General features: G+C 37.3%; 4 protein-coding genes and 1 long non-coding RNA gene across 7 annotated transcripts; 3 read left to right on the top strand and 2 right to left on the bottom strand.

Moving 5' to 3' along the window:
* Positions 1-429: 429 nt before the first annotated feature.
* On the bottom strand, positions 430-9,171 carry LOC122532502 (protein obstructor-E-like). Its single transcript, XM_043661299.1, has 2 exons — positions 8,908-9,171; positions 430-875 (listed from the first exon to the last, which is right to left on the bottom strand). The coding sequence occupies exons 1-2, from the start codon at positions 8,960-8,962 to the stop codon at positions 457-459; spliced, it is 474 nt and encodes a 157-aa protein (XP_043517234.1). The 5' UTR covers positions 8,963-9,171; the 3' UTR covers positions 430-456.
* Positions 2,594-7,160, top strand: LOC122532507. 2 transcript variants are annotated; one of them, XR_006307522.1, is made up of 3 exons: positions 2,594-3,073; positions 3,155-3,263; positions 5,901-7,160. It is a non-coding gene; the product is annotated as an uncharacterized LOC122532507 (long non-coding RNA). The 2 variants fall into 2 exon arrangements; XR_006307521.1 differs by having other exon boundaries at positions 2,594-3,077.
* A 6,547-nt stretch (positions 9,172-15,718) lies between the features above and the next one.
* Positions 15,719-17,875, bottom strand: LOC122532501. Its single transcript, XM_043661298.1, has 3 exons — positions 17,532-17,875; positions 16,975-17,406; positions 15,719-16,121 (listed from the first exon to the last, which is right to left on the bottom strand). The coding sequence occupies exons 2-3, from the start codon at positions 17,387-17,389 to the stop codon at positions 15,988-15,990; spliced, it is 549 nt and encodes a 182-aa protein (XP_043517233.1). The 5' UTR covers positions 17,390-17,406; positions 17,532-17,875; the 3' UTR covers positions 15,719-15,987.
* Positions 17,876-21,625: 3,750 nt separating this feature from the next.
* Positions 21,626-22,843, top strand: LOC122532520. The gene is made up of 4 exons (XM_043661327.1): positions 21,626-21,808; positions 21,893-21,997; positions 22,085-22,196; positions 22,271-22,843. Exons 3-4 carry the CDS (start codon positions 22,158-22,160, stop codon positions 22,841-22,843), a joined length of 612 nt encoding a protein of 203 aa, XP_043517262.1. The 5' UTR covers positions 21,626-21,808; positions 21,893-21,997; positions 22,085-22,157.
* On the top strand, positions 22,707-26,142 carry LOC122532497 (actin cytoskeleton-regulatory complex protein PAN1-like). 2 transcript variants are annotated; one of them, XM_043661292.1, is made up of 5 exons: positions 22,707-23,208; positions 23,751-24,137; positions 24,423-24,565; positions 25,238-25,893; positions 26,035-26,142. In XM_043661292.1, the coding sequence occupies exons 1-5, from the start codon at positions 23,094-23,096 to the stop codon at positions 26,036-26,038; spliced, it is 1,305 nt and encodes a 434-aa protein (XP_043517227.1). In that variant the 5' UTR covers positions 22,707-23,093; the 3' UTR covers positions 26,039-26,142. The 2 variants fall into 2 exon arrangements, with proteins under 2 accessions (XP_043517227.1, XP_043517226.1); XM_043661291.1 differs by having other exon boundaries at positions 22,950-23,208; positions 23,757-24,137.
* The last annotated feature ends 1,137 nt before the right edge of the window (positions 26,143-27,279 follow it).

Raw genomic sequence — 27,279 nt, 5'->3', positions numbered from 1 at the left:
TTTGGGAAAAAAAAAAGAAAGAAAATTTATGGTTGTAAATTCTCTAAATCAAGGCTTCCCAAACTTTTCCACTTGGCGATGGAATTCCCTTTACTGGAGCAAATAATTGACAATAAATCATAAAGGAAATTCGTTCGAGATAATTCTCTGGTGTCAAACTGCTTCTGAATTAATATCGCGGTCCAGGAATTTTTCAGTTTTGCTAAAATTTAGGGATAGCGACCCACACACTTGGAGAAGCTCTGCTCTGGATTGTTTACACAATTGTCAGGTGTGTGGAAATCTCTAATTCGACAAGCTAATTTTCATCATATATATAATAAACATTGGTGCAATTATTAATTACAGTATGAACATGATTGCGTGGCGAGAAAAGCAAGCACCAGGATGCAGGCTTGAGATAAGAAAAAAACGTAAATAAGGGATTCGTAGCATAATTCGTAACGTCTCTAGAATTTACTCACGATGCTTTTGACAGCCTTCGACGTTTTCTGGCCAGTCGCAGGATCTGGCCCTTTCGTTGTACAAAAGACCACCGATGCACAGTTGTTCCGTGGCCGTGCCGTTCCAGCAGGTCCAGTACCGAGTGCAGGACGTCTCGTGGCCGAAAATGCCATAAAGCCAGTCGCAGTGCTCAGCTGGAATCGGTGGATTCGCCTGGCGTTTCCCGTCGCAGTAGTTCGCTCTCCAGGGATAGTCGCAGCCCTCGGTCACGCCACGATGCTTCCCAGCGAAAACAAGACCGTTCGGGCAGTCGAACAACTCTGGACGCCCGTTAACGCACTCCCAGTAGCGATCGCAGTACTCTATGTCGCCAACCACTCTGGATTTCGTTTGACACGGGTCCTCCTGCTGCTGCTTCTGAGCGTGCGATCCTGTTAACAGGGATAGATAAACTGTAAAAGGACTCGTCTGGTAACAGATATTAATCTTACAAACTTGCAACATTAGCCACTTGCGCTGGCAACCGATTGCGGACCATAACGAGTGACCAAACTCGACAAATAACTCGTCGCTTACTTTTTGAACTCGTCGGTATACTGCGTATACTAAATAAACTACGTATACTGTATACTGCGTATATTGTATACTAAATAAACTACGTATACTGTATACTAAATAAATTACGTACATTGTATACTGTGTATACTGTATACTACGTGTACTGTGTATAATGTATACTATATGTACTGTGTGTATTGTATACTACGTATATTGTGTACTGTGTGTACTGTATACTACGTATATTGTGTACTGCGTATACTGTATATTACGTATATTTGTATTGTGTATACTGTATACTATTTATATTGTGTACTATGTATACTGTATACCACGTGTACTGTGTATAATGTATACTACATGTACTGTGTATATTGTATACTACGTATATTATGTACTGTGTGTACTGTATACGTATATTTTGTACTGTGTATACTGTATACTACGTATATTATGTACTGTGTGTACTGTATACGTATGTTTGTACTGTGTATACTGTATACCGCGTATATTTGTATTGTGTATACTGTATACTAAATAAACTACGTATACTGTACGCTAAATAAACTACGTATACTGCATACCATATACAACGTATACTGTATATTATATACTACGTATATTGTATACTACGTATACTGTATACTACATGTACTGTACACCACGTATACACGTAGTATATATAGTGAGCGCTAGATGTTGCGACAAGAAGATTAAAACTGCCGAAACGAAAGGCGGTGTTACAATGGAGGGAGAGTTGTGAAATGAATTTACATCGCAAGTAAGGCTTGTTGCTTGTCCCACGACGGCACGACCGGGTCGCGTAATCGCTTAACCACAAGAGGTTACAACCACGAGGCAAGCGGTCGTAATATCTCCGCTAATGGGCGCAATTCGATGTCCGAGACCAGGTAGAAAAGTAAATACACGGCATAGTAAAGGTGGGAAGGCAGCTCGTAGCTCGCTCCCAAGAGAGCACTCTTAGGACGGGCGCGAGTGAAAGTGTCTAGCCTTGACTTGCAACCTTCAGCCCGCGCCCCCTTTCCGTTATCTCGTGCTCTATAAAATCCAACGGTTCGATTCGTCGGCTTTTCTATTCTGATATCTCTATTCTCATCACTCTCGAATATCGCCTTTGTCGATCGATTCAAACCGAAGAAAATGACCGAACACATGAAAGAAATTGGAGGGAAGGGAGAGAAGTTGCTCGGTCACTTTCTCGAGTCCAGAAGCGAACGACGAACTCTCCTTTCCTCTTTTCCAAGTAAAAGTCTTCGTTTCGAAATATTTTGGCCAAACGATACGACTTTGCCTATTGCAAAGAACTTTGAAGTTGAAAAGGTTACAGAATACAGACGCAGCTGAGGAAATTTTAGTTCTGACGTTTAACAGAAGTAATAAGAATGAAAAAAATTAAAAGATATAAAAGTAACGGATGTTTTTCGTTTCATTGAGTAGGCGACTGATATATTCTTTCGTGATATGCAAGGCAGAAGAGGCTTTGGAGAACGATACGTTCAAACGAGTTTTAGAATGCTGGAATGAAGACTCATTTAGAACCGGGTAGTTGAATGTCAAGGATGCACGCGTGACTAAAGCCACGAAACAAGATGATTCTTGTGACATATCTCATCGGATCACGGACACTCGTGGCACCTTACGGACGATATTCTCATTCGCTTTCAAGAAATAAATTAAGAGTTTATCGCAAGAAAAAAAAGAGACGATGAATATTTGTGTAACGGGGATTGGCTGGGAAAAAGCGAACGCAGCGCCAGAATATTCTGCGCGCCTTTCCAAACTCTGGAATATATACACCGTGGAACGTTGCTTCCAGCGAGTACTAATACGCAGAACGTAACAATACGCTGTGTTAGAAGATGTAACATTCACACATTTCAACGAGCAAGAAAAAAAAAAGAGGAAAAAATAAAAGATTAAGAGTGAGGTTAGGATTTACGAGGAATTTAAACTCACTTTGCGTAACGTTGTACACAATTTTGTAAAGCAGAGAGAGAACGTAGGAAGTGTTTCAGGTGCATTTATAGATGTAATAATAAGCGTTAGGCGAGTGAGTAAGTGACAGAAATCGCATGTTAAATCGTTAAATGTTGATGTGTTGAAGTATATGCGTTGCCTATTGACTTTGTAGGTGGACACATCCTCGGTTAGGCAGCTTGGTTATGTAACCGGTGACTCTTATTAATGTAGTGTCGTGGTACCGGGATACTTTCCCTTCCTTTACGACTCTTTGTACAGAAGTAAGTGCTCGTAGTAGAACCTGTGTTAACGCTTGTGTTTAACAATAGAAAATCAAAAGCAACGCAGGTATCTCTAATTCTTGTTCCATAGTTAACATGTACGTGTCTTCTATGGCTTCTACTATCTTTTAATCTTTGCCATCGAAGATGTATTCATATATTTATGTATTTGCATTATATATATATATATATCTTTGTTCGTTTTTCTCGACGAGAAATATCATTGAAATACTTGTTTATATTTAAGTTTAGGTTTAAATAAAGTATCATTTAGGTAAGGTTTAGATTTAGGTAAAGTATTAAAATAATTATGTAAATTTAGATTTAGGTTTAAATAAGGTGTCATCTAGGTTAGGTTAGATTATGTAAGATATCATTTAGGGTAGGTTTAGATTTAGATAAGGTATTCAAAGACTTATGTATATTTAGGTTTAAATAAGGTATCATCTAGGTTAGGTTAGATTAGGTAAGATATTTAAGTTAGATTTAGATTTAGGTAAGGTATTGAAATACTTATGTATATTTAGGTTTAGATTTAGGATAGGTTAGGTTATGTGTATATATATATATATATATGTATGTATGTTTATTTCTGTATAAACATATATATCTAACTTAATCTAAACCTAACCTAAATCTAATCTAAACTTAAATATTTGTAAATACATATATATATAAAATATATTTGTTTGTCTCTCTCGAGAAGAACATCATTGAATAAAACATCTTGTATTATTATTAAGAAAGGTGAACAAATATATATATATTCGTCTCCCTTAACAAGTATTTCAATAATAAGTTCTCTCGGCGAGTGTTCTTCGCTTTTGACAATAATTCGAGATGGAAAGTGTTCGTTTCGAAATCATCGACAAAGCTAGCAGAGAATGAAATCGTGCATAAATATTGCAACGCGTACAGATTTAACAGTAAGCGCAAAGGCGTAAAATATATCGGTATAACGTGTTGCGTGGATATGCGAGATATTCAAAGAGAAAGGTCGATCTGCACGCTTTTCCAAGCGAATTCTCCGGCAACGTAAGTTGATGCACAAACCAACGTAAGTTTAATGGCATATACTTTCTCAGTAAATACACGACACGTTATTTCTCCATTGAAATCGACTTTCCATCGGTTAGAAAATCATATTCCTTTGTCCCATTTTACACGTTCAGAAGCGAATCTCGATCGGTTTTTTCTTTTCTCTCTCTCTCTCTCTCTCTCTCTCTCTCTCTCTCTCTCTCTCCGCCGTTCTCTCTCTCTCTCTCCGCCGTTCTCTCTCTGGATATACTGTGTATGTATTTTCAAGCAAGGACAGGTTAATCGGCGGATGAAAAATGCAAGGACAGGTTTGGTTACGCGGGGAAATTCTGGCGGTACCGGTACCGGTATCGGCGAGACGACAGAATCTTGCTACAGGGAGTAAATGTCGCGTTGGTTGACACGTTTCACCGTGTTCCTTCGATTCCTTCCTGATCGGTGGGAATAAATGAACGTCGACGTAAAGAGATACACAGAGCCCCACCTTTTCGCGTTCCTTCCGCAAAAGTGCAACGTTCCACGTCAAAAGTTTAGATTATTATCTCTCTTACATTCCTATTTCATTGCTAGGAATGTTCATTGCTTGGATGAGATTAAATACACGAATGAACGTAGATATATGAATGATTTAAAGAAATAGTATGTTGTGCTATCAGAAAAATATTTTTGGGGGAAAAAATTTTTTTTGCATTTCCGTTTTGTTTGTGGTTGTTGATAGGAGATGATTGAATGAGATTAAATATATATCTATATATATATTAGATATATAAATGATTTAAAGAAATAGTATGTTGTGCTATTAAAAATTATTGTACATAATTCTTATTATTCAAGAAGTGAGTTTTTAACATGGAGGAAGCCTGAGAAAAAGGCCATTCACTTGGTCTGAACAAACTTAAACAAAGAAACATGACATCCATGAAAGAAGACAATTATACATACAAATATAAATATACAGATATATAAACGATTTAAAGAAATAGTATGTTGTGCTATTAAAAATTATTGTACATAACTCTTATTATTCAAAAAAGTGAATTTTTGACATGGAGGAAGCCTGAGAAAAAGGCCATTAACTTGGTCTGAACAAACTTAAACAAAGAAACATGACATCCATGAAAGAAGACAATTATACATACAAATATAAATATACAGATATATAAATGATTTAAAGAAATAGTATGTTGTGCTATCAAAAATTATTGTTACATAATTCTTATTGTTCTACAAAAGGAAAAAATTGGGAAATTAAATTTTCATTTAAAAAATTGCAAAAATTTCGCTGTTAATAATTCGTGTCTCACGTATAACTCTTTTCACCTTTTTCTGTAAAAAAATTCGCGATACGTAAAAATGCTCGAACGTACGTTTAATGTAACGCGTGTTAATCGTCTGGTTAACTGGTAGGAACGGTTTCGCAGCAGCAATTTTTCCATTCTTTCATCTTTCTCTGGCTTGGATCTCCACCAGCCTCCTTTTACTTCTTTCCCGCGCTCCTTTTCCTCCCGAGGTTACGTTGCTCGAGGAACGTTTCTCCTTCTCGTCTCGCAGTTTTCCCACTGGCCAACTCGGAGATAATGGCAGTATTTTTCCTTTCAGATTGTGACAGAGTTTTCCTGGTCCAGGCACTCGTATCGAAGCAAATGCATGCTCGCGTGTAAATCGAGGGAAACGAGAAACGCGACCGTGAACGATTCTTATCACTCGAGAATTCTTGTCTCGCGGCACTTGGCACCGAAGGGAAGTGAACTGATTGCGGAAATTGTTCGGGATGAATGAGCAGATACGACTGTTCCTCGAGAATGAATAATATCTCTGTGATAAAATTTCATCTACGACACACACACGATAGAAAGTGGAATTTCTTACGTAAAGAGCGACTGTGAATCGAAGAGAGAGAAAGAGAGTCACTTCAACATTCACAGTATGGAACTACAGCGATCTCTGACTAATTTTCGATCGATAGAAACGATTAAAACATTTTTTTCAAAATGTCGCCTGAAAACGGAAACGAAGACCAAGGTAATTAGAGAAGACGAGTGAAGATAGTCGAACGAACGACTTGAGAGTACACGTTTGTTTTACAAACGCGTCGAAAATAATTTGGTGCTGCTGGAAAACTTACCCGTATGTACATATAATACTAGGATCCGAGGGAATTGCGATACGTGCGCATTCCCAGTTAGTAAAGTCGAATGATCGTTTATTCGCCTGATCGTATTTTCGACGTAAAAAGTGAAAGCATCGAAAAAGCATCGCCCTAGTAAATATTATGCGTTCAAATATTAATTTACTTGGAAAGAATTACGAAACAGGAAGTACTTTTACCCGTGTGTTTCGCAACTGAAGAGACCAGACAGGCAAGTGACATTTCGCTGTGTTTTGTTGGCTATCGATTGTTATCGTTACGATAACGATCGCGTTAAAATCTACAAAATCGAAACGTTGTTAAACCGATGAGAGAACATTTTGCTATTTCTCGTCGAATGTTCTTTCATCGAAAAATTAATCAGCCATCTTACTTATCATCGTGCAAACTAGATGCAAAAACATCGAGAAAAAGATTGAGGTGGAGGGAGGGGGAGAGAGAGAGGAAAGAGAGAAAGAGTGTGTGATCTATCTGTTGAGCTACTTTCATGTTTTCACTCCCGAGACACGGGAGAAAGTTCTGGAGATGTGTGAAGCACCGGTGAACGCTCATCATTGTCTTACGAATACGCGTGTAATAATTACTGGAAGAGGGGCATTCTTCCAAGTGACGAGCGCCGTGAACGATAACGGAGATTGTGCAACGAAAAACGAGAGAGATTTAAAACGGCCGACGATCGATGAGAGACAATATATTTTGAAATATTTATTGTATATTTTGAAATGTACAAAATGTACATTCAAATATATTTTAAGATATTGTATATATTTTAAATATTAAATATGAAATATTAAGATATTAAGAATATAAAATATAAAAAAATATGAAATGTAAAATTTTAAAATATATATTCAAGTATATTTTAAAATATTAAATATAAAATATAAAAAAATATAAAATGTTAAATTTTAAAATATATATTCAAGTATATTCAAGTATATTTTAAAATATTAAATATGAAATATTAAAATATTAAGAATATGAAACACAAAAAAATATGAAATGTTAAATTTTAAAGTATATATTCAAGTATATTTTGAAATATTTATTATATATTTTAGAATATATATTCATGTATATTTTAAAATATTGAAATATTAAAAATATCAAATGTTAAATTTTAAAATATATATTCAAGTATGTTTTAAAGTATTTATTGTATATTTTAGAATATATATTCAAGTACATTTTAAAATATATTTGTATATTTGTATATTTTAGAATATATATTCAAGTACATTTTAAAATATATTTGAATATATTTTGATATTTGATGAAGCAAATATATTTATCATAATATTTTCCAGAATATTTATTATATTTAATATTATATATATAATATATATATATATATATTGAGTAATAATATATACATATTTAATATATTCAATATATTTATATTTTTCAAATATTTATTATAATATCATAACGTTTATTAACAATAAATATTTATTATAATATAATGTTTTATTAACAATAAATGTAAAATATTTATTATAATAAAACATTAGTAACAATATTATAATGAAATATTTATTACAATGTTTATATAAACATCTTCCAAAATCTATTCAACGAGCTTAACAACATTTCAGAATCGTTCGCTACTTCTGATTTTCAATTGAACTCGTGTCGCGATCATTCTTAAAGCTGAATGATTTGATCGAACGATCTCGACTCGTTTTCGAGTTCGTTTGAAACATCGGCGCAGCCGACGAACGAACTCGCTTCGAGGAAGTGAAATTTACGTGAAAACGAGCGGTGAAACGTAAGCAGAGCGTGTATTCGATGCACAGAGAAAGAGAGAGAGAGAGAGAGAGAGAGAGAGAGAGAGAGAGAGAGGGAGAGGGAGAGAAGGAGTGGTAATTAAATCGAATCTCGAACGAATCGTCGAGAAGACGAGGAGACGACGAGGAGGTGTTGGATCGAAGAGGCCATCGGCCATTACACGCGAGAGCGATCGGGAGGATCGTCGCTGTTGCGCGTCGAGGAGGCCGCGAAAGTAGGCCGACGCGCACTTTTTCGATCCCCGGCGGCCGCGAGAAACGCGCTCGTCTGATCGCAGAAAGTCCGTTTTCACTTGCACCCGGCGCGGCGGCGTGTGTTTCCGCGCTCTCGAGCTGCCACCTCGAGTCCGCCGCTCGATCCGATTAAACACACCTTATCATAATTCTTTTTTTTTTTAACTCGACGCGCGATAATTGAACAATGTAAACAGTACAAACGTTTACTGCTTCCCTCGACATCCTTTACAAGGAGTGTAACTCCCTCGAGTCGCGAACGTGAATGTTTTTTTTCCTCAATTCTCTAGAATCCGTCGGAAGAAAAAGAAAAAAAGAAGAAGAAGAAAGTAAAGGAGAGATGACGGAGAGGAAATGTAGAGAGGAAGAGAGACGAAAAGAAGAGGAGGAGAAGGAGGAGCAAGATGAAAAGCAAAGTAGCGCGAAAGGGACTCACCGTGTGCAGCGAGGAACAGCACGAGTAACGAGAGAATCAGCGACTGTGGCACCATTGCGATTGGCAAGACCTGCTACGGCCTTGGGCGAGGACCAATTTGACTCTCGAATCTCTCGAATCGACTCGAATTTCAATCCGAACTGGACCGTCCTGTTTCGAATGTAGCGAGATGCTGGATGAACGAAGTGGTTCTTGTGGGAGAACCCCGTGGAAGAAGCTCGGCTGATGAGTTTTCGTGTCGAGACTGGTCACTGGGAGAGGCGTTTGGCTTCGTGTCTTATATGAGCTCCCCACTCTTCCGGCAGGTCCGATCTCTACTGGCATAGGAAGGCCTCCCTGGAGAACATACCTGGTTTCTTCTATCGAGAACTCTCTGTCTGTTGGGTACACTCGGTATATACACGGTGGGCGGGAATTCGTAGTACAACCGAGCAGGGGGTGATTCTACGTTAAACAAATAAGAGAAACAATTTGGTACAACATTTTCTTCATCTCGGGCTCGCGGTTTTCGAGAAAATCGACTTCAAAGTTTGTTCATCTTTGTGAACGATTTAGTTGTCTATTCTTCTACCGTGTTTTGTCTTCCAGATAGTGTTTACAGAAATTATTTACTGCGTGGTTAAAGCAGTAGAGTGTTCCTACTGATAATTAATTTTTTATTCCTTATTTATCTTAACATTATTTATTGTGTGATTTTTTATTCCTATTATCCTAACATTATTTATTGTGTGATTAGCCGTAGTACAGAGTGTTTCTACTGATAATTTTTTAGTCCTTATTGCTACTTTCTATTGCAATACTACAATATGGTATACTGTTACGTGTATCGTTGAAAATGTCCACCTCGTTGCTGCATACAAAAGTTTGCTCGACGAATTAATGATACCTGAACAGAATGTTCAGCTGATATTGTTTTTCAATTTCTCGAATTCCTCCATAATCTTTTGCTTCGAATGTGTAATATTTGAAATATTGTCTTTATAAACTTGCTCGTTGCCCCCGTAAAATAAAATCTAGAGACCGCTCGGTTGTACTACGGAATTCAGGCCCATCCTGTATATATGATGCTCGGAATAGATGACTCGATCAGTAGGTAGAAGGGAGGAGAAAAAAAAAACACATCGCTTTGTCGATCTGTCGTCGATGACTCGCCCTCAATGCTATCGGAACGATAGGATTCCTGCTTTTTGCTAGCATTTTGCAAAAAGCGAATTTCATCCGGATGGCAAAACTCCGGATATCATCGTAAAAATTGTCAACCGATGGATATTTACGGAATTAAGTCGAAGGCGTTCTGAAAGTAGTTCTTCTACTTTGATAGTCCGATAGTTCGATCGCTATTAGTTGGAGCATTGCATTGCCCGGCGACAGATATTCTCTTTTTTGTTCCTTTGCGCGTGATTCAGCAACGGCGGTTGAAAAATTGCATTGGCTTTGTCCACGGTGTGAACACGGTGCGATCTTGTTTTCTTTTCCTTTTACGAAAGGCCAAACGCGCACAAGGATCCTCCTTCCTGCTTTCTATGCAATTTCGTTGCATCGCGACGGAAAATCGGCTCGATGAAACGACCGATTAACCGCGCGTATATATTATATATGTACAGGGTGATTCACGTAACTTGCACGCCCGAACTAACTTTTAAATTAATTACGCGTCTGACGAGAAATTGTTTCGATACGGAAGTTGTGTGGTATTTAACTACTTGCGCTGGCAACTGATTGCGGACCATAACGAGTGACCAAACCGTACACAATAACTCGTCGCTTTCTTTTCGAACTCGTCGATATGACATCATTGGATAGAAATTATTGAGAAGTAATCAATTTATTATTTGTTTTGCCAGAGTTATACTTAAATATACTTAAAACAGAGAAAATATTACAATTTTGTAACAGAAAATTGTCAACGTGCGTGACACGTCATTCCAACGCAAAGAGGTTAACTACTGCGCTAGCAATTGATTGCGGACCATAACGAGTGACCAAACCGTACACAATAACTCGTCGCTTTCTTTTCGAACTCGTCGATATGATATCACTGGATAGAAATTATTGCGAAGTAATCAGTTTATTATTTGTTTTGCCTGAGTTATACTTAAATACACTTAAAACAGAGAAAATATTACAACTTTGGGACAAAAATTCTTGACGTGCGTGGCACGTCATTCCAGCGCAAGAGGTTAACTATTTGCGCTGGCAACTGATTGCGGACCATAACGAGTGACCAAACCGTACACAATAATTCGTCGCTTTCTTTTTGAACTCGTCGGTACGATATCACTGGATAGAAATTATTAAGAAGTAATCAATTTATTATTTGTTTTGCCTATTTCGTTTTACTTAAATACACTTAAAACTGAGAAAATATTACAATTTTGAAACAAAAAAATTCTCGACGTGGCATGAGAAATTAACCACTTGCACTGGCAACTGATTGCGGACCATAACGAATGACCAAACCGTACACAATAATTCGTCGCTTTCTTTTTGAACTCGTCGGTATGATATCACTGGATAGAAATTATTGAGAAATAATCAGTTTATTATTTGTTTTGCCTATTTCGTTTTACTTAAATATACTTAAAACTGAGAAAATATTGCATTTTTGGAAGAGGTTATGGGTGGCAAAATATGGCGTCTATCAATTTTTTGCGTGTTTTGAAGGGAGTTCAAAGTTTCCAAGGTCATCTTTATTTATTATTTTTTTTTTCTTAATACCATACATTTTTTTTATCGTAAAAGATACATCTTACGAAACGCCTCCTGTATGTTCGTAGAGCTTCCGCCATTTTGAATTCTTTAATGTTCAAACTTACTGAATCCTTGTTCAATGATTGAACTTTGTCAATCAAAATATAATTCCATTATTGTTATATAGGGTGGCTCTAAAAATCACTTCTTACTATAAAATAACAAATGAAAGAATGAAAGAATCGTCAGTCTGGACTTAAATTTAATTTGAAATTAATAAAATTAGTTTCATTCACTGTTTCTTAAAAGAAGAAAAAATAGGTGGGAAGAAATTTTTGGCTCATCCTGTATTACACGAAGAGCTTTCATTCTCCTCCGTCTCGAAATCTGACTAAAATCTAACGTGATTCCATTATTTCGTCATTAGACAATCGAACAATATAAGATCAGATATTACTATGATAACAGGAACGAGGTGATTTATGCAAAGGATTTATGGAATAAGAACAGCGAGAAGCATTCACCGAGCGGATATCGGAATGATCGTCGATCTAATATCTTCCAGGTATTAGATTGGACATTATGCAAGGTCCAAGTATGTTGGTTTGTAGCGAACAGCCAACGAAACAGATCGTTTCTCATTATTTCGAAAGCGAAGATACAAGATGGAGATTAATCGTTACTCGCGAAACCCTAATTTTTTTTATCCCTCGTTCGATGGTAACGAACGCAAAGTTTGCAAGAAAGACTGTTTTTCGTTTTGCAAAAAAGGACTGATTTTTTTTTTTTTTAACCCGTGCAGAATCGTGCGATCTTTTCGTTTAGTACCGTGACGACCGATCTTAAAACGAGTGGCGATGTTGCTCAGCGTTTTAACGATCTCGAGAGAAGACCTTCACGGTTTCTTTCATCGTGAAGGTGCAAAGCGGTTCCAGCCGCTTCTTCACGCGATAACTCGGTGAAAATAGTGGTGAAACACACTTGATCGCTGAATGAAATTCGCCGACTTCTCGTCGCTCATTTTCTTCTCACATCTCATTGTCGTGCTCGTTCGGATCGTGGCTGATAAATTGCTTCGTAATGTAAAAGAAATTCAAAGCGATAAGATTGGCTATGTGTGCACGACTCGCAATGATAACGATGGCGGTTGTAATGGCGATTAACAAATTTTGTAATTTCTCATCATTTTGTTCGAAGAAAGGATATATCTACTATTTAAGTATATCATAAGAATTATGTATATTAGTATATTATATTATATCATAATATACCACATCGTATAATATAGTATAATATATACTATAATACATATTATATAATACACTAATATATGATATACTATTTTATATAAATATACTAATATATATGTTAGACACTATAATATAATTTTATATAAATATACTAATATATATATTATACACTATACTGTAATGTAATATATGCTATATAATATAATATATACTTATATATAATATATGCTATATGATATAATTTTATATAAATATACTAATATATATATTATACTATATACTATAATGTAATATATGCTATATAATATACTAGCTTATATATATGATACATATGTTAATATATTATATAATATTTAATATCATATAATATCATATAATATTAAATTGTTCACATTTTCATTGCTCTCATTCGTTTACTAATCATGCATCTTAGAATTATTTAATAACCTTCCTGTTGCCATTTTCAGCGACGCAAAAATTAGAAAATCAACAAACGTGAAGTTTCCTCTTATGTTTTTCGAAGAAACATTCGAAACATGTTTGTGCATGTAAAAAAACATTCAACGAACTTAGAAAGCTGCTATAGCATGACCTATAAATATGCAGCTCAAGGATCGTTCTTTTTCATCACTATCGCTATTATCGTGCAGATTTATTTAAAAGGTTTAAATAAATCATATATATATATATATATATATACTTTTTATATCATTAAGTTCATTTAGACGCAGTTTATCGCGATTGAATCCATCCCGATAGGATCAGATCTCCTGACCTAAACCTAACATAACCTAAAACGAGTCGAACGTCTGGAAACATGCTAACGTAAAAGAAGTGATTGAGGCGTCATTGGCAACGAATGTTGCGATATATATCGTCAAGGATATCTCGCTTTCTCGCGAGAATCGAACGTTTCAATCGGCGAATTTGCATGGAAAAGAAAAGAAAAGAAAAAGACAGAAAAAGAGGAGATTTCGCAAGGAACCGAATTATACTTCCCGGAAGAAGGAACATTGAGCTCGAGAGAGCTCGGAGCATGGAGTTTAACAAGGATTCTCACCTTGTTCCTTTATGTAAGGAAACAGGACGGCTTGTTACCAGACAAAGATTATCGCGGCGCTCGGTGAGAATGGTCACAAGAAGAAACGAGACACCTAAGAATGAAACAATGCTAACCGAGTTTCGAAAGTCTCCCGCGGTGAGCGTTTGTACCACCTTTACACCCCGAATCCAACGAGTCCAACTCAATTGCTCGTTGTGCTCGTTAATTAATCGTTCTATCATTGATTAATTGATTCACAATGGCACATTACACCTTGTTGTACTATCGTTTTTAACCTGTTTTAAAAAATTTATTTTGGTATCGAAAACCTTATATTTCTTCGTTAAATCTTTTCAAATTTTCCAGCTTTTTCAAATTAATTATATATTCCAGTTAAGTTAATTACATTTCTACGTGGTTTTACAAAAATTAACACGCGCCTACAGATAGGCAACATTCGAACGTACATGCAAAACCGGTCTCGGGTTCTTGGTCGAACATTCGCGGCAAATTTCATTCCAGTTTTCACCGATTCGAACCTATTTCCAAAAATTTGTCAATTAACATATTGTTTTTCAATATCTAATAATGATTTATGGATAACTGTATGGATAAGTAATTTCGAATCATAGAAAATCTTAATAATGTGGAGGATAGCATTTTTCAAATATACTTAAAATATCATAATCATCGAAATGGTGATAATTTTTTATCATCGAGTTTATTACACGTGCTCTGCACGTGTTGACAGATTAATGGAGGAGCAGTTTGTTACCCGGTTGTCAACCGGTCGATTAGGAAGCACTTAAAGGATTTAAGATTGTCGCGTTAGCAAGATATTTCAATAATCGTCTCACGTCGCAGTTCGTTTGTAAGTTTCATTTACGAGTAGGTAGCAAAACTCGTAAATTACTATAAATTTTCTGTTTCAGAAATATATAATTTGTGAAGAACAAGAGAAACAATCTTTCAGTGATGTACAGTAACATGATGTATTTATAGAAGCACCATAAATTAAAGGAAAGATATAAAAAAATAAATTATTTCGAATCCCTAACTTACTCGTTTGTCGCTCGCTGTGTCTGTAAATTCCCCATGACGTGAAAAAAAAAAAGAAAATACACGCGAAAATAGGATAAATTTGAGAGCCTCTGGTTTAGCCAGAAGTGCAGAAAGTATTGTGAGTCTGTAGCTCGCTATGACCCGGAGAGCAAGGACCTCTGGTCCTTGACGAGTTCGAGTTCACCACTTCTACTCTTTTCTTATTTTTCTTATTTCGTTCTCGTCGTTTATTTTTCTTCGTTGCCGGACCCTCCTGCGCTACGTCTCATCCCTTTGGTCCTTCAGCTCCTTTTAATTGTTTTATCGCTACGTCGTCCCTCTCTTCTGCAAAAATGTATTCACGTTGTTAGAACGCTCGCCGGGCCGAATCTCGCGGGGAATTCCATCTCACTAATTCTCAAATGCACCGACGACCTTCAATTTTTACAAAAGCTTCGCTTCTTTTTGTCCAATCTAAGCAAATTTATTCGAACTGCTCTTTAAACAAAGATACATCTTCGCCTAAGTGTCATAATATAGGGAAGGAAGGACCAAAATTCCTACCAACTTCCTACTAAAATAAATCCATGATTTTTTTTAATCTTTAGTTTTTTCTTTTAATAATTATAATTCTAGAAAACTAATTTAATATTTTAAAAAGATACATATATATATATATAAAATTAGTTTTTTTCTAGTAATAATACATAATTTTTAAAAGAAATGAATACAATTATTTTGATGTTAAAAAAAAAAAAAAATAGGTGGAAAGAAACTTTTGGCCCACCCTATACATGCCGAATGAAAATTCATCAATCGCCAACGGATTAATATGTAAACCGAAAATACATTGTGTTATTCTTTTTTTTTTTCTTCAGTGTTTTGTACAATATGAATTCTGTTTTGGTAGTGCAGATATGTATGCGCACACGCGAGTAACAGTAACGGTACAAGCTACGTGACGACGCACCAGCCTGAAAAGCGCGGAGAAGACGGCGGATATGATCAAAGCGTGATGGAATCAGTGTGTAACACGGAACAACGCGGCTTATGAAGTCATCTGCAAGAAAGATCTTTCATCTTTTCCATGATATTCCAAGAACATTCCGAGTGAAGTGCATACCTACGTGTTGTACAACAAAAGAATGCCACCCTCCATAGGGGAGTTTCTATTTCTTGGTAATTCTGCGCTGCTGGAACGTGCCATTCCACAGTTTATAAGTTATCGTGAAACCAAAAACAATTTTGTCTTGCTTATTGATGCAGATTTGGTAATGGATAATTTTTCCTTCTTTCTTCTTATTTTTTTCTAAAATATAAATCAAATTAATTAAATTAAATTTGTCAATTTAATGAAATTACATTGATAAATGAATAAGTCCTACGACTGACTGTGAGTAAATATACTAAAATTATACTAAATTATACTAAATTTGATAAATGAAATAGAATCTAATACTACCGAGTAAATAATAATTGCCTACGTTGTAAAGATTCTGGCACTGGCAAAAACTATCTAGAATGCAAAGGATAATAGTCGTCGACGTAGAAAATAGTATCTTCGTCAGTTTCCGTCGTGGAACAAGTGCGCAAAAGAAACGAAGCGAACGTTTCGAAGCAAGAAAGCAAGGATCTCATCGTGCTAGCCGCTAGATTACAAGGTAGCTCGGTCGGCGAGCATCTAAGAGAGGAACGAGTTCCTCCTCTAAGAAAGGTGCTAAGTTCTCCGAGAGAAGAAGAGAACTTACTTGAGAGAAAAATCGTACAATGAACGTCTTTTGTCCAGGTAAAAATAACTTGGCTCCTACGACTCTCTGTAAATTTGTCCTGCCAACTCGGCCTGCCAACTCCTATTTATGTCTGTCGACGTTTTCTTCCTCGAATCTTGCTCGTATTTTTTTATGTAGATTTCTTCTCTCTCTCTCTCTCTTTTCCTCTGCTGAATCTGACGATATTGTGACTGGTCATTATTCACAACGCGAAGAAGCGAAAGATACGTCGAGGAATTAGTATCGACGTCTTTTGTCACGCTTAGCCACTTACCTATGTTTTCTTCGTTTTGATTCCCCCTACTGAGGTGCAGACCCTGCCTGAGATCCTTCAAAGAATCGCACGAGCAATGAAAATGCATACCGTAATGCTTCTCCAAATTCATTGGAGTGTCCGATGGAAACGGGTGGACCACCTTCTTTGAGATGCAATTTCGTCTGGAGTGTGATCGTTTGACTTTGCCCAGCGTCAGTAGGGGGGCGAAATAAATTGTGCGTACAAAACGTTTACGAACGCTTGCGCGTGACAGCTGAGCAACTGCTGCTGGACTTGTCTTTCCTGGGAAAAGAAACCAGCGGCATTTTCTAATTTCTGCACTCGGTGAAGTACGAAGGTATTCCTTGGCAGCTAAGAAGAATCCAGATGGGATGATAGGATCTCGGGGATTGTTGGAAATTACAGGCGACATTCGTACCTAATTGGTTCCTGAAACGAAAGGGAAGCAATGTAAAAAGAAACATCAAAAATATTGTTTTTAGAATATTTATTTTTTAATATAGTGTATAAGCATATTAAAGTGTTATTTATTAGTTAGTATTATCGATTAGTACCTGATGTTTTCTTTACAAATTTATCAAAATAGCTGAATTGTTTTCTTGATAAAGAGTTCTGTAACACGCTATGTCCTTTTCTATTGTCATTCGTACATGAGATACACGCTCTCTATTGGGATATCACATTCTTCCATGATGAAAAATTTGTCAAGACGCATGAAGGCTTCTTTCATATTCTTGATTGTTAAAATCTTAACAATGAGTTTGTTATCAGTTTCTTTCCCTTCATGTTGTATTTCATATTTGTCGTGGAGAGGAGGAGATACATATTGATAAAAATCTAACTTGTAAATACAATACGAAACACGTACGAAATAGCGAGTTATACAAAAGTAAAATGTACATACGAAAGTCGAGGATCGCTTATTTTGAAAAATCCACTGCAATCTGCTACGGAAATTGAAATGTTTCAGGATGGAGGAGACACGTACTCTTTAAATATCGCTTTTTTATTTACACTTAAGTGCTGGACCGTGTAAGCACCGTCAAATTTAGGTACCGGTAATCTTTTATCTCGTCCCTCCGTCCTCCGAGTTATCAGCCAACGAAATTAATTGTATTAAAAGACGTATCATTCTCTTTTGCGAGATCCTTCGTTTCGACTGCTCGTGCATTTGTAGAGAAAAAATAAAGAGAAAAATTTACTTCTTCCTGGAATCACATTAGTCAGATTAAGAGATTCTAATAAGTGTAGTCTCTGAAGTTTACTTTTGAAATATGAATAAAATACCAATAAAAACATGATAGAAAATCTTCTCACGTTTAATTTTTGATTTCGACCATTTGATCCCTTGAATAGCAATTAAACTAAAACTAATTAATTTTTGCGAGATCTCGCTTCCAAACGTTGTATTTCATTTTTATGTTTCCTCTCCTCGATGTTTTATTTCCTCGTCTTCCAATGTCGTGTATCCTCTGTTCTTTGTTCGCCAGGTTTCTCGTCCATATATCTCGAGCGTTTCACGGTTCATTTTTCTATTTGTTTCGTTTTGGGTAGCAGGTTACGAGTCCTTGCCGATTATCCTGCTTTATCCGTGGCTGGTGTTCACGAGCTGTTCCGTTCAAACGAAGAGCCGACCGAGAAAACAGAAGCAAAAAAACGAGGATGAACACTTGGACGGCGAAATGAAAAGGATGGAATCGGTTAATCGTTTTGTCGAATGAACGATAGCCCCTTTCAAGCTTCCACAACTCGAGATCAGGACTTAGTTGTCAGTTTTAATATCTATTTTTTTTTTCTTCTTTTTTTTTTCTTCTCTTTGATTCTAACTGCCGAGATTCCTACGAGGGGAGAAATTTTGAATACGTATGGTTCGTTGTAATAATATGCAAAATACGAACATATCGTATCGACGTTTCGTTACAAAAATCAGTGAAAGTTGCTGTCATCCTTTCCCTTATTTCGTGAAATACGCGATGTAAAAGTAAGTGTGCTCTTTCAAAAACAACGAATTACTTTTGCTTGAGTACCGCAGAACTGGAGGAAGACTCGAAGATATTCGGGGATCGGATGTTCGACTCACGGACGCCTACGGTGTCCCATGATCTTTTTTCACGGATGTCTCCTATATATGGTTGGCTTATAAACACATGCCTGAAACTCCAATATAATAAATTAATACGATATACACACATGATTGGCTTAAATCGGTTCAAGATTAATTTTGTATCTTTATCATGAGATCTATTAGCGTTCAAAATTTCACTCCTTTCAGTAATCTGTTTTAAAAATTCTGGTGACAATTTAGACTATAACGCTGTAATATGTAATATTTATGTGTCTATCATATCATGATATCTTTAATATTGTGTGTATAAAAATTTAAGTATGGAATTCCATAAAACAGTTTGTGCTCTGTGTTAAACATAGATATACGTTGCACTATGAACATTTTATTTCTGAAACCTCTTTGCACTCTCATCTGACGATTTATCACTAAATTCATCGTCACGATATTTATATATCGTTGAGTAAATATTATTAGATGACTTTCGTCAAAAAATAATAAAGACTCTTCGGATCTACCACTAATGATTCTTATTCTTATTGTTCTTTTGTTTTTGCACGACTTTGTATTCCTATCTTAGGTGTCTGATATACAAAACTAAAAACCAAAGAAAACACAAGCGTTATTGCAAATACACTTGAAAAAGTCGCAAAGTTATATCATATGAAAATAATAAAAGAATGATTGTCAAAGTGCAAACAAATGAGATATTAATTGATGTACAAACCAAGAACTACTATGTACACTTTTTCATGTTTAACGAACACCGACAGAAGAAAATATAATGACAATTGGGCAAGATGATTCCTTTAGCTTCTGTCTGCAGACAATTTGCAAAAGCATTTATTTCGATATTGCAGGTTAGAATTGATAACCTGATATTATTATTGGTCACTAACAATAAGGAGATATTAGAACAAGATGCGTACGCCACCTCGTGGCAAAAAATTGGATTATTTAATAAAATATCGATAGTATTGAAAGATTAGTCAACGTTGAAAGTTAGATGTGCTCGCAGAGGGGTTAACGACAATCGTAGTACGTAACACGACGGGCTAACGAACTTTTGAACGACACGAACCATGAAAATAGTCGAAATCCAAGGAGGGAACCGTTCCCGGGATAAAATGTGAATCGTCGCACGCGTGGAAAGCCAAGTGGCGAGGTCACGCGTGACTCACGAGCACACACGCACGATATTCTCGCCGAAAGTTGCCGAGAAGGGCCAAGTTGCCGAAATATCTGGATTTCAGGATTACGTGGATCCGTTCGTTTCGTATTTTTCTTCTCTCTCTCTTTCTTTCTTTTTTTTTTTTTTTTTTGTTGGTTCGTTCGACCGGCCGTGGAATCTTCCTCATTGCCGGATAATAAAAAGGACGACGTGGGCCCAGGGCATTGGTCCCGATGGTCGCAACGCAACCTGCGTCGTAAAATTCACGCAATATCCCCCGGAAAGGTAGGAGAGAAAAACGGGCGAATCATTCACGGAATTTGCGTCTCCCGCCCGAATATCGAAATGCATTTCGGGTAATGAGAAACCTTCTAAAGAGCAATCTCGATGGCGTATCCACCTCTGCATTCCAACTCCAAGATTCGGGGGTTCAACGATCGGGCTCCTCTGTTCGTCCTTCAAGATACTTCGAGCACCTTGGAACAGACATGGACGCCATATGGTTTCTAATTAACCATGCGAGATGTTTCTTACTGATTTGGTGGATAATTCCGTGGAAAACGAAACGAAAACGTGTGCTGCTCTCTCTTTCTCTTTCTAAAATAAACCTCTGTTTCAAGTTTCAGTCTCGTGGAGTTTGGTTTATGACTATTCGACTACTCACTTGGCAACCGAGTTCGCGTGTAGATTTTTCTTCTGCAAAAGTGGCTTCTCAATAAACTTTCTGACTGTTACTGAGGTACGTTTTCTAATTAAAGGGGAGGAATCTTGTTTCAAAGAACGTGTCCATTATAATTACCTATCTATCTATTATCTATCTAATTATCCGAGTCTATCTATCTATGATCTATTTAATTATCTGAGTCTATCTAATTTTCAGTCTCGTTAAGTTTGATGACTAGTCGACTACCCACTTGGCAACCGAATTCATGCAGAAGATTTTTCTTGCAAAAATAGCATCTGGATTATGAATAAATTTTTTGACTGTTACTGAGGTGCATCTTCTAATTAAAGAGGAGGAATTTTGTTTCACAAAAAGGTGTTTATTATAATTATCTATCTTATTATCTGAATTTCAGTCTCGTTGAGTTTGATGACTAATCGACCTACCCACTTGGCAACCGAATTCATGCAGAAGATTTTTCTTGCAAAAATGGCATCTAGATTATGAATAAATTTTTTGACTGTTACTGAGGTGCATCTTCTAATTAAAGAGGAGGAGTTTTGTTTCAAAAAAACGTTTTTATTATAATTATCTATCTTATTATCTGAATTTCAGTCTCGTTGAGTTTGATGACTAATCGACCTACCCACTTGGCAACCGAATTCATGCAGAAGATTTTTCTTGCAAAAATGGCATCTAGATTATGAATAAATTTTTTGACTGTTACTGAGGTGCATCTTCTAATTAAAGAGGAGGAGTTTTGTTTCAAAAAAACGTTTTTATTATAATTATCTATCTTATTATCTGAATTTCAGTCTCGTTGAGTTTGATGACTAATCGACCTACCCACTTGGCAACCGAATTCATGCAGAAGATTTTTCTTGCAAAAATGGCATTTGGATTATGAATAAATTTTTTGACTGTTACTGAGGTGCGTTTTCTAATTAAAGAGGAGGAATTTTGTTTAAAAAGAACGTTTTTATTATAATTATTTATCTTATTATCTGAATTTCAGTCTCGTTGAGTTTGATGACTAATCGACCTACCCACTTGGCAACCGAGTTCGTATAGAAGATTCTTCTTGCAAAAATGGCTACACAATCAATAAACTGTTATTGAGGTTTGTTTAGAAATGTATTTTTTACTTAAAGAGGAGGAATTTTGTTTCAAAGAAACGTTTAATTATCTATCTAAATAATTATCTGAGTTTCAGTCTCGTTGATGACTAATCGACTACCCACTTAGTAACCGAGTTCGTGTAGAAGATTTTTCTTGCAAAAATGGCTACAGGATCAATAAACTCTTTGACTGTCGTTGAAGTTTACTTAGAAATGTTTGTTTTTTAATTTGTAGTTATCGTGTCGACGACGAATGAAATTTCAATCCACCTCAGGCATCCGTCAAACGTCGTCGCACGATGCAACCGAGCAAGGATTCCCCTTACGATTGGGCCGCGCCAGAAAATGCAAGAGAGTCGAATGCACGAAGAAACGGCGTTCAACGGCCGTTGAAGATACCGTTAGCTTTTCGAAAAGCTGAAATCCATCCAAATACGTACGTGTGTCTGAAGAAAGAGACCTTGACATCCTACGCGGGCGTCGTCACACGTCGTCCACCGGCCGAGGCGAGGTCCGCGAGGTCTTTCTCCGCGGATAGAGTGGTGACCACGGCGGTGATGATACGCGGTCGGAAAGAAGAACGAACGAAGACCAGCGGGAGGAATACATGCTCGGCTGTGACCGGTCATTCTAAATTTCGTCCAATAAGAAGCCAAGCGACGCAGGTTGCGACACGGTTGATTCGCGTCCTTGCGGCTTGTGTTCGACCCCCGTATACCCCCGCGACGAGCAAATGTGGGGAAGGTGGGGAATTTCGGCGCGGGAAGAAGAGCGGCGTCGAAGAGAAGAATCGTGCACTTCCTGAGCCGTGGAGAGTCCACCGCAAGGTCCTGCGCCGGTGTAATTGAGGTCCTGCGAAGCTACTCCCTACGAAGCAGTCCCCCGTGGTGGGGGACGCCCTATGTAAGCCCTCGAACCGACCAGGTCCAGGCCATCCAGCATCAGAACATCGTGCGCAAAGATTCGGACACCGCGGAGAGGTTCGCCAACGATCCCTCGACCCCTTCGTCGCGAGTTCAAACCTCGACCACCTCGGGGGTGTTCTGTTTCCGCGATTCTCCTTGGATCTCCCTGCGACCCGACCAGGAGATTCGTACCATGAGGTTCGTTTTGATATTCTTGGCCCTCTTGGCGCTCTGCGACGCCTCTAGGAGAACGGTCACCGCGGCGCGTCGTCGGACGTACCTCGAACACCCTCGACAGCAGCGTCAAGGTCAGTGCCAATACACGCTAATTTTCTCATCGTTTCGACGTTTGAACTCTCTGGCAAGTACAAAGTGGATAGGGTGGGCTGAAAGTTTCTTCCCACCTATTTTTTTTTTTTTTTTTTCTTTAATAAATGTAAGAAGAAAGATTTTTTTTAAAATTGCTGGATATATTTTAATAGGAAGTGATTTTTGGCCCAGCCTTAAGAAATTATCCGCTTGGAAGCTTAACTACCGACGACTAAAGTACAAAATTTGTAGCAAAGAAGTTAAAGTGCACGGAACGTTCTTGGAAGGAGAAGTTTGTAATACAATGAAGAACACAAGCTTCCATTTATTTATATACTAAAAGTCATTCAAGTCTGTAAAAATAGGCCGTCGTATATAATATATAAGATTTCTGTGAAAAATTCTAAATTTGACCACTTTGGTAACTCATTGGTGTTGATACATTATGATTTTGCATATTGGCTTCGTGCTATTTTATTATATATACATATATATATATATATATATATATATATATATATTTACAAGTCTAATTATCTAAATTTAGAAAACGTGTGGGATCTCGTGGAGTTGCAAAAACTGGACAACAAGAACCCTTCCAATCCGTCTGCGAACGCGACGGAGTTGCAAGACTCGGAGGTTTCAAACACGAGGCAACTCTACCCGACTCTTCCCAATCCCGGAGATACGAACGAGTTACCAGGACCTATAACCGCCGAACCGATACCGGTGGCAACACCGCCGCCTGGCTGTCTCGCTCCCCGGGGACAGTTCCCAAGTCCGAAGAGTTGTTCCAATTATTTGAATTGCTGGGACGACACGGTTGTCGAACAATCTTGCCCCGACGGATTACTCTTCAACGATGTCACCCTGGTTTGTGATTACGATTACAACGTGAACTGCGGCGATCGGCCCAAGCCCACGCCGAGTAAGTAAACTTTCGCTTTTCACGCTTGTTCGATTAATTTTCAGAGATTTAGCTTGTGGATTTTTGGAAAATTGGAAGAAATCGGTATGAAAGATTGTTCGAATAAGTAAGAGAAATAAAGTTCAGTTCAATTTGTATCGACAGAGATTTTAATAGTTTGCTTTTTTTAAAATGTGGTATCTTGTTATTCTGTAAGTACACGGTATAGCTTGTTATTCTATGCTACAACCATACGATACGTGAGATGATTTCTTTTTTTCTAACAACTTTTTCTCTTCCTTTCAGGACCATCTCTGTCTAGCGGAGCGAAACTCTGTCCGGAACCGAATGGCCGTTACAGAAGTGCGACGAACTGCTCGGAATTCTACGTGTGCGTTTACAGAAAGCCGATTAAATTCGCTTGCTCCGGGAACTCGGTCTACAATGACGTAAGAACTTTATTCCCGAATTATTCGTAGAGTATTTGCGGAATTTTAAATCGTAACGCGTACGTGACGCGCCGAACTACCGCCTTCTCGGCCCCTACGTGGTCAAAGGCCGCTTATGAGGCTTCCGCGTCGTTGCTTGAAACTAAATTCGGCATTAACCTTCTACTCTACAATTTAACCTTCTATTCTACAATTTCGTTTCGATCATCTCTGTTATATAATCCAACCGAGTAGTGACAATCTCGCTCGACGAGCGTTTGTTATTCTCAAGTGCATGTTTAACGCACGACTAAAATAAATTACTAAATTAATTTGTACACTATTAGAATAGAAATTAATTGGTACAGTATCAGAATCTAAATGTTTATTACTTTTGACGTACAATTAAATTCAAAATTCTCTCTATATATGTGATTTTTATTGCATAAAAATACCTTATTATTTATAGTATATTTATAGTATAGTATAGTAAATTTCATCAAAACATATTTGTTTAATATTTTTCACATATAATTTTATTATTTTTTTTATATTATATGTGAAAAACAAGAACCCTTCAGTTTTTCAGTGGTCACCCTGTATAAACTGAAGAAACCTCTTTTCTCTGTCTCGTACTTGTCATAATTAACTTGGCATTTTTACATCTCGTTTGTAACTTGTCTCACCTGATAGGTATTGGGCGTCTGTGATTACCCGTACAACGTGGATTGCAAAGGCGCGGTAACTCCCTCACTTCCGCCTAAACAGACCACGCCGCAAAGCCAGTCGCCATCACAACCAGCTACTTCACCGCCAGCTGCTTCACCGCCAGCTGCTTCACCGCCATCGACTTGGCCGCCACCGCCATCCTATGGACCATCGCAACCATCGCCACTTCCTGCACAACCACCGTCCTACGGACCGTCGCAATTACCATCTTACGGGCCACCTCAACCACCTCAACCACCTCAACCACCTCAACCACCTCAACCACCTCAACCATCTCAACCATCTCAACCGCCACAGCCACCTCAGTCATCGCCTTACGGGCTGTCACAATTTGCTAACTGGCACCAACGACCTGTAGCCGCGCAGCTGCAAATCGAAAAAGACCAACAACAACAGCAGCAGCAGCCTGAGCAATTTGAAAATCCGTGGAACATCGTGCAAAATGTCCCCCCTAGTCTCAGCACTGTGCCGTGCAACGACGGTGACGTGCACAGGTTGAACGATTTTTGCACAAACGTGGTAGTTTGCAGGAACGCGCGGCCGCAGCTGTTGCGATGTTCGTTGGGGTACTCGTACGACAGGGTGTCAGACTCTTGTAAACCAATTTCTATCGCCAAATGGTAAGTACACGTTCGAGGCATCTTTCTTTTGTTTTTTAACGAATTTAATCAAATTTTGATTAATCGTTCCTGCGATTTCAATTACGACTGTCAGCCCTTTTTTCTTTTTGATGATGAATTGCTGTTTTGTTTCTGTTTCAGCTAATCAAACCTACGCTTTTGTATTAAATATATGGACTACTCAAACTAAATAAAGCATTGATCTTTCTTAAAACCTGGATTCTCTACCGTTACTTATCCGACACCCTTCCCTTTACGGTGAACAAAAGACAAAAGTTACTTTATCTCCATTTTATTTTAAAATTACTTTGAAATATTTACTAATTACATTTTAAATTTTACATAATGTACCTTTTATCTGCAACAATTAAGCCATTCATTCATTTCCATGATATTTATCTTCGAGTTCTGAACGTTAAAATTATTGCTTATACCTACATATATATATATATATGAATACCAAGTTTATTTAAATTTGAGTGAAATTGATGTTATAAAATTATCCACGAGCTAGTACCAGAAACTAAAAACTAGAAGTTCAAGAAAAACAAGTGGAAGGTGGACAGTTGTTTAAATGTTTTCAAAGACAATCTGTTCAATTTCCACGATGCGAGTGTTCAAATCGCTGATATCTACAATCACATGATTAAATCCGGATCAACAGATGCTTTTACATCTTGAATAAAATTTGTAAGTCTTTATTCGCATTTCGAAGGTTAAATGGCATATTGAAAAGTTTGAAAGAAATTGATCTTAATTGGTTCTTTTTGCCTGATTCAAATGGACATTGAGCAGCTAGCGTCACGTAGCGGCGAAATGGCGCGAATTATAATTAATCGTTATTGCTCTCCTTCTTATACATTAGCGCGTTTCTTGTCTATGTAGTTGCGCGCGCAGCGAGCAAAACTTTTCAAATGAGCGAAACAGTGGCGACGAAAGAAAGATAGAAGAAAATAAAATTTTAGAAGTTGCAAAAAAGGTCATCAAAGCAAGTACTCAGTAAATCATATCATTCTATTTAAACTAAATAAATAATAGTTGTTGTATCAAACCTCGTAATATTTATTAATTAAAAAAAGTAAACCCTCACGAATGTGGTGCTGCCATCTGTTGAAGTTTTCCTGTTTATCCTTTTAGTTCCAAGTGGAATTTAGAGACGCTTGGATGGCAGCACTGTTCCTAGAAAAGGATCATGAAAGTGACAAAGACAACAATACATTTTAGTTCTACCGTTTCACCACTAGCATCACTATCCACACGAGTTGAACAAGTCTTTATTTGCAAAAAAAAAAAAAAAAAAAAAAAAAATCTAGATTTTTCTGGCACGATGCTCGAAAAGGGAGCGTGGAGGGGGGATCAAGTTTCTCGAATTTTTTTAAACAAACG

The sequence above is a fragment of the Frieseomelitta varia genome, unplaced genomic scaffold (assembly GCF_011392965.1).
Source record: "Frieseomelitta varia isolate USP_RPSP 00005682 unplaced genomic scaffold, Fvar_1.2 scaffold_456, whole genome shotgun sequence".
NCBI classification, from domain to species: domain Eukaryota; kingdom Metazoa; phylum Arthropoda; class Insecta; order Hymenoptera; family Apidae; genus Frieseomelitta; species Frieseomelitta varia.
The sequence above is the reverse complement of the archived record's forward strand: the minus strand, read 5'-3'. Positions and strand labels throughout refer to the sequence as shown.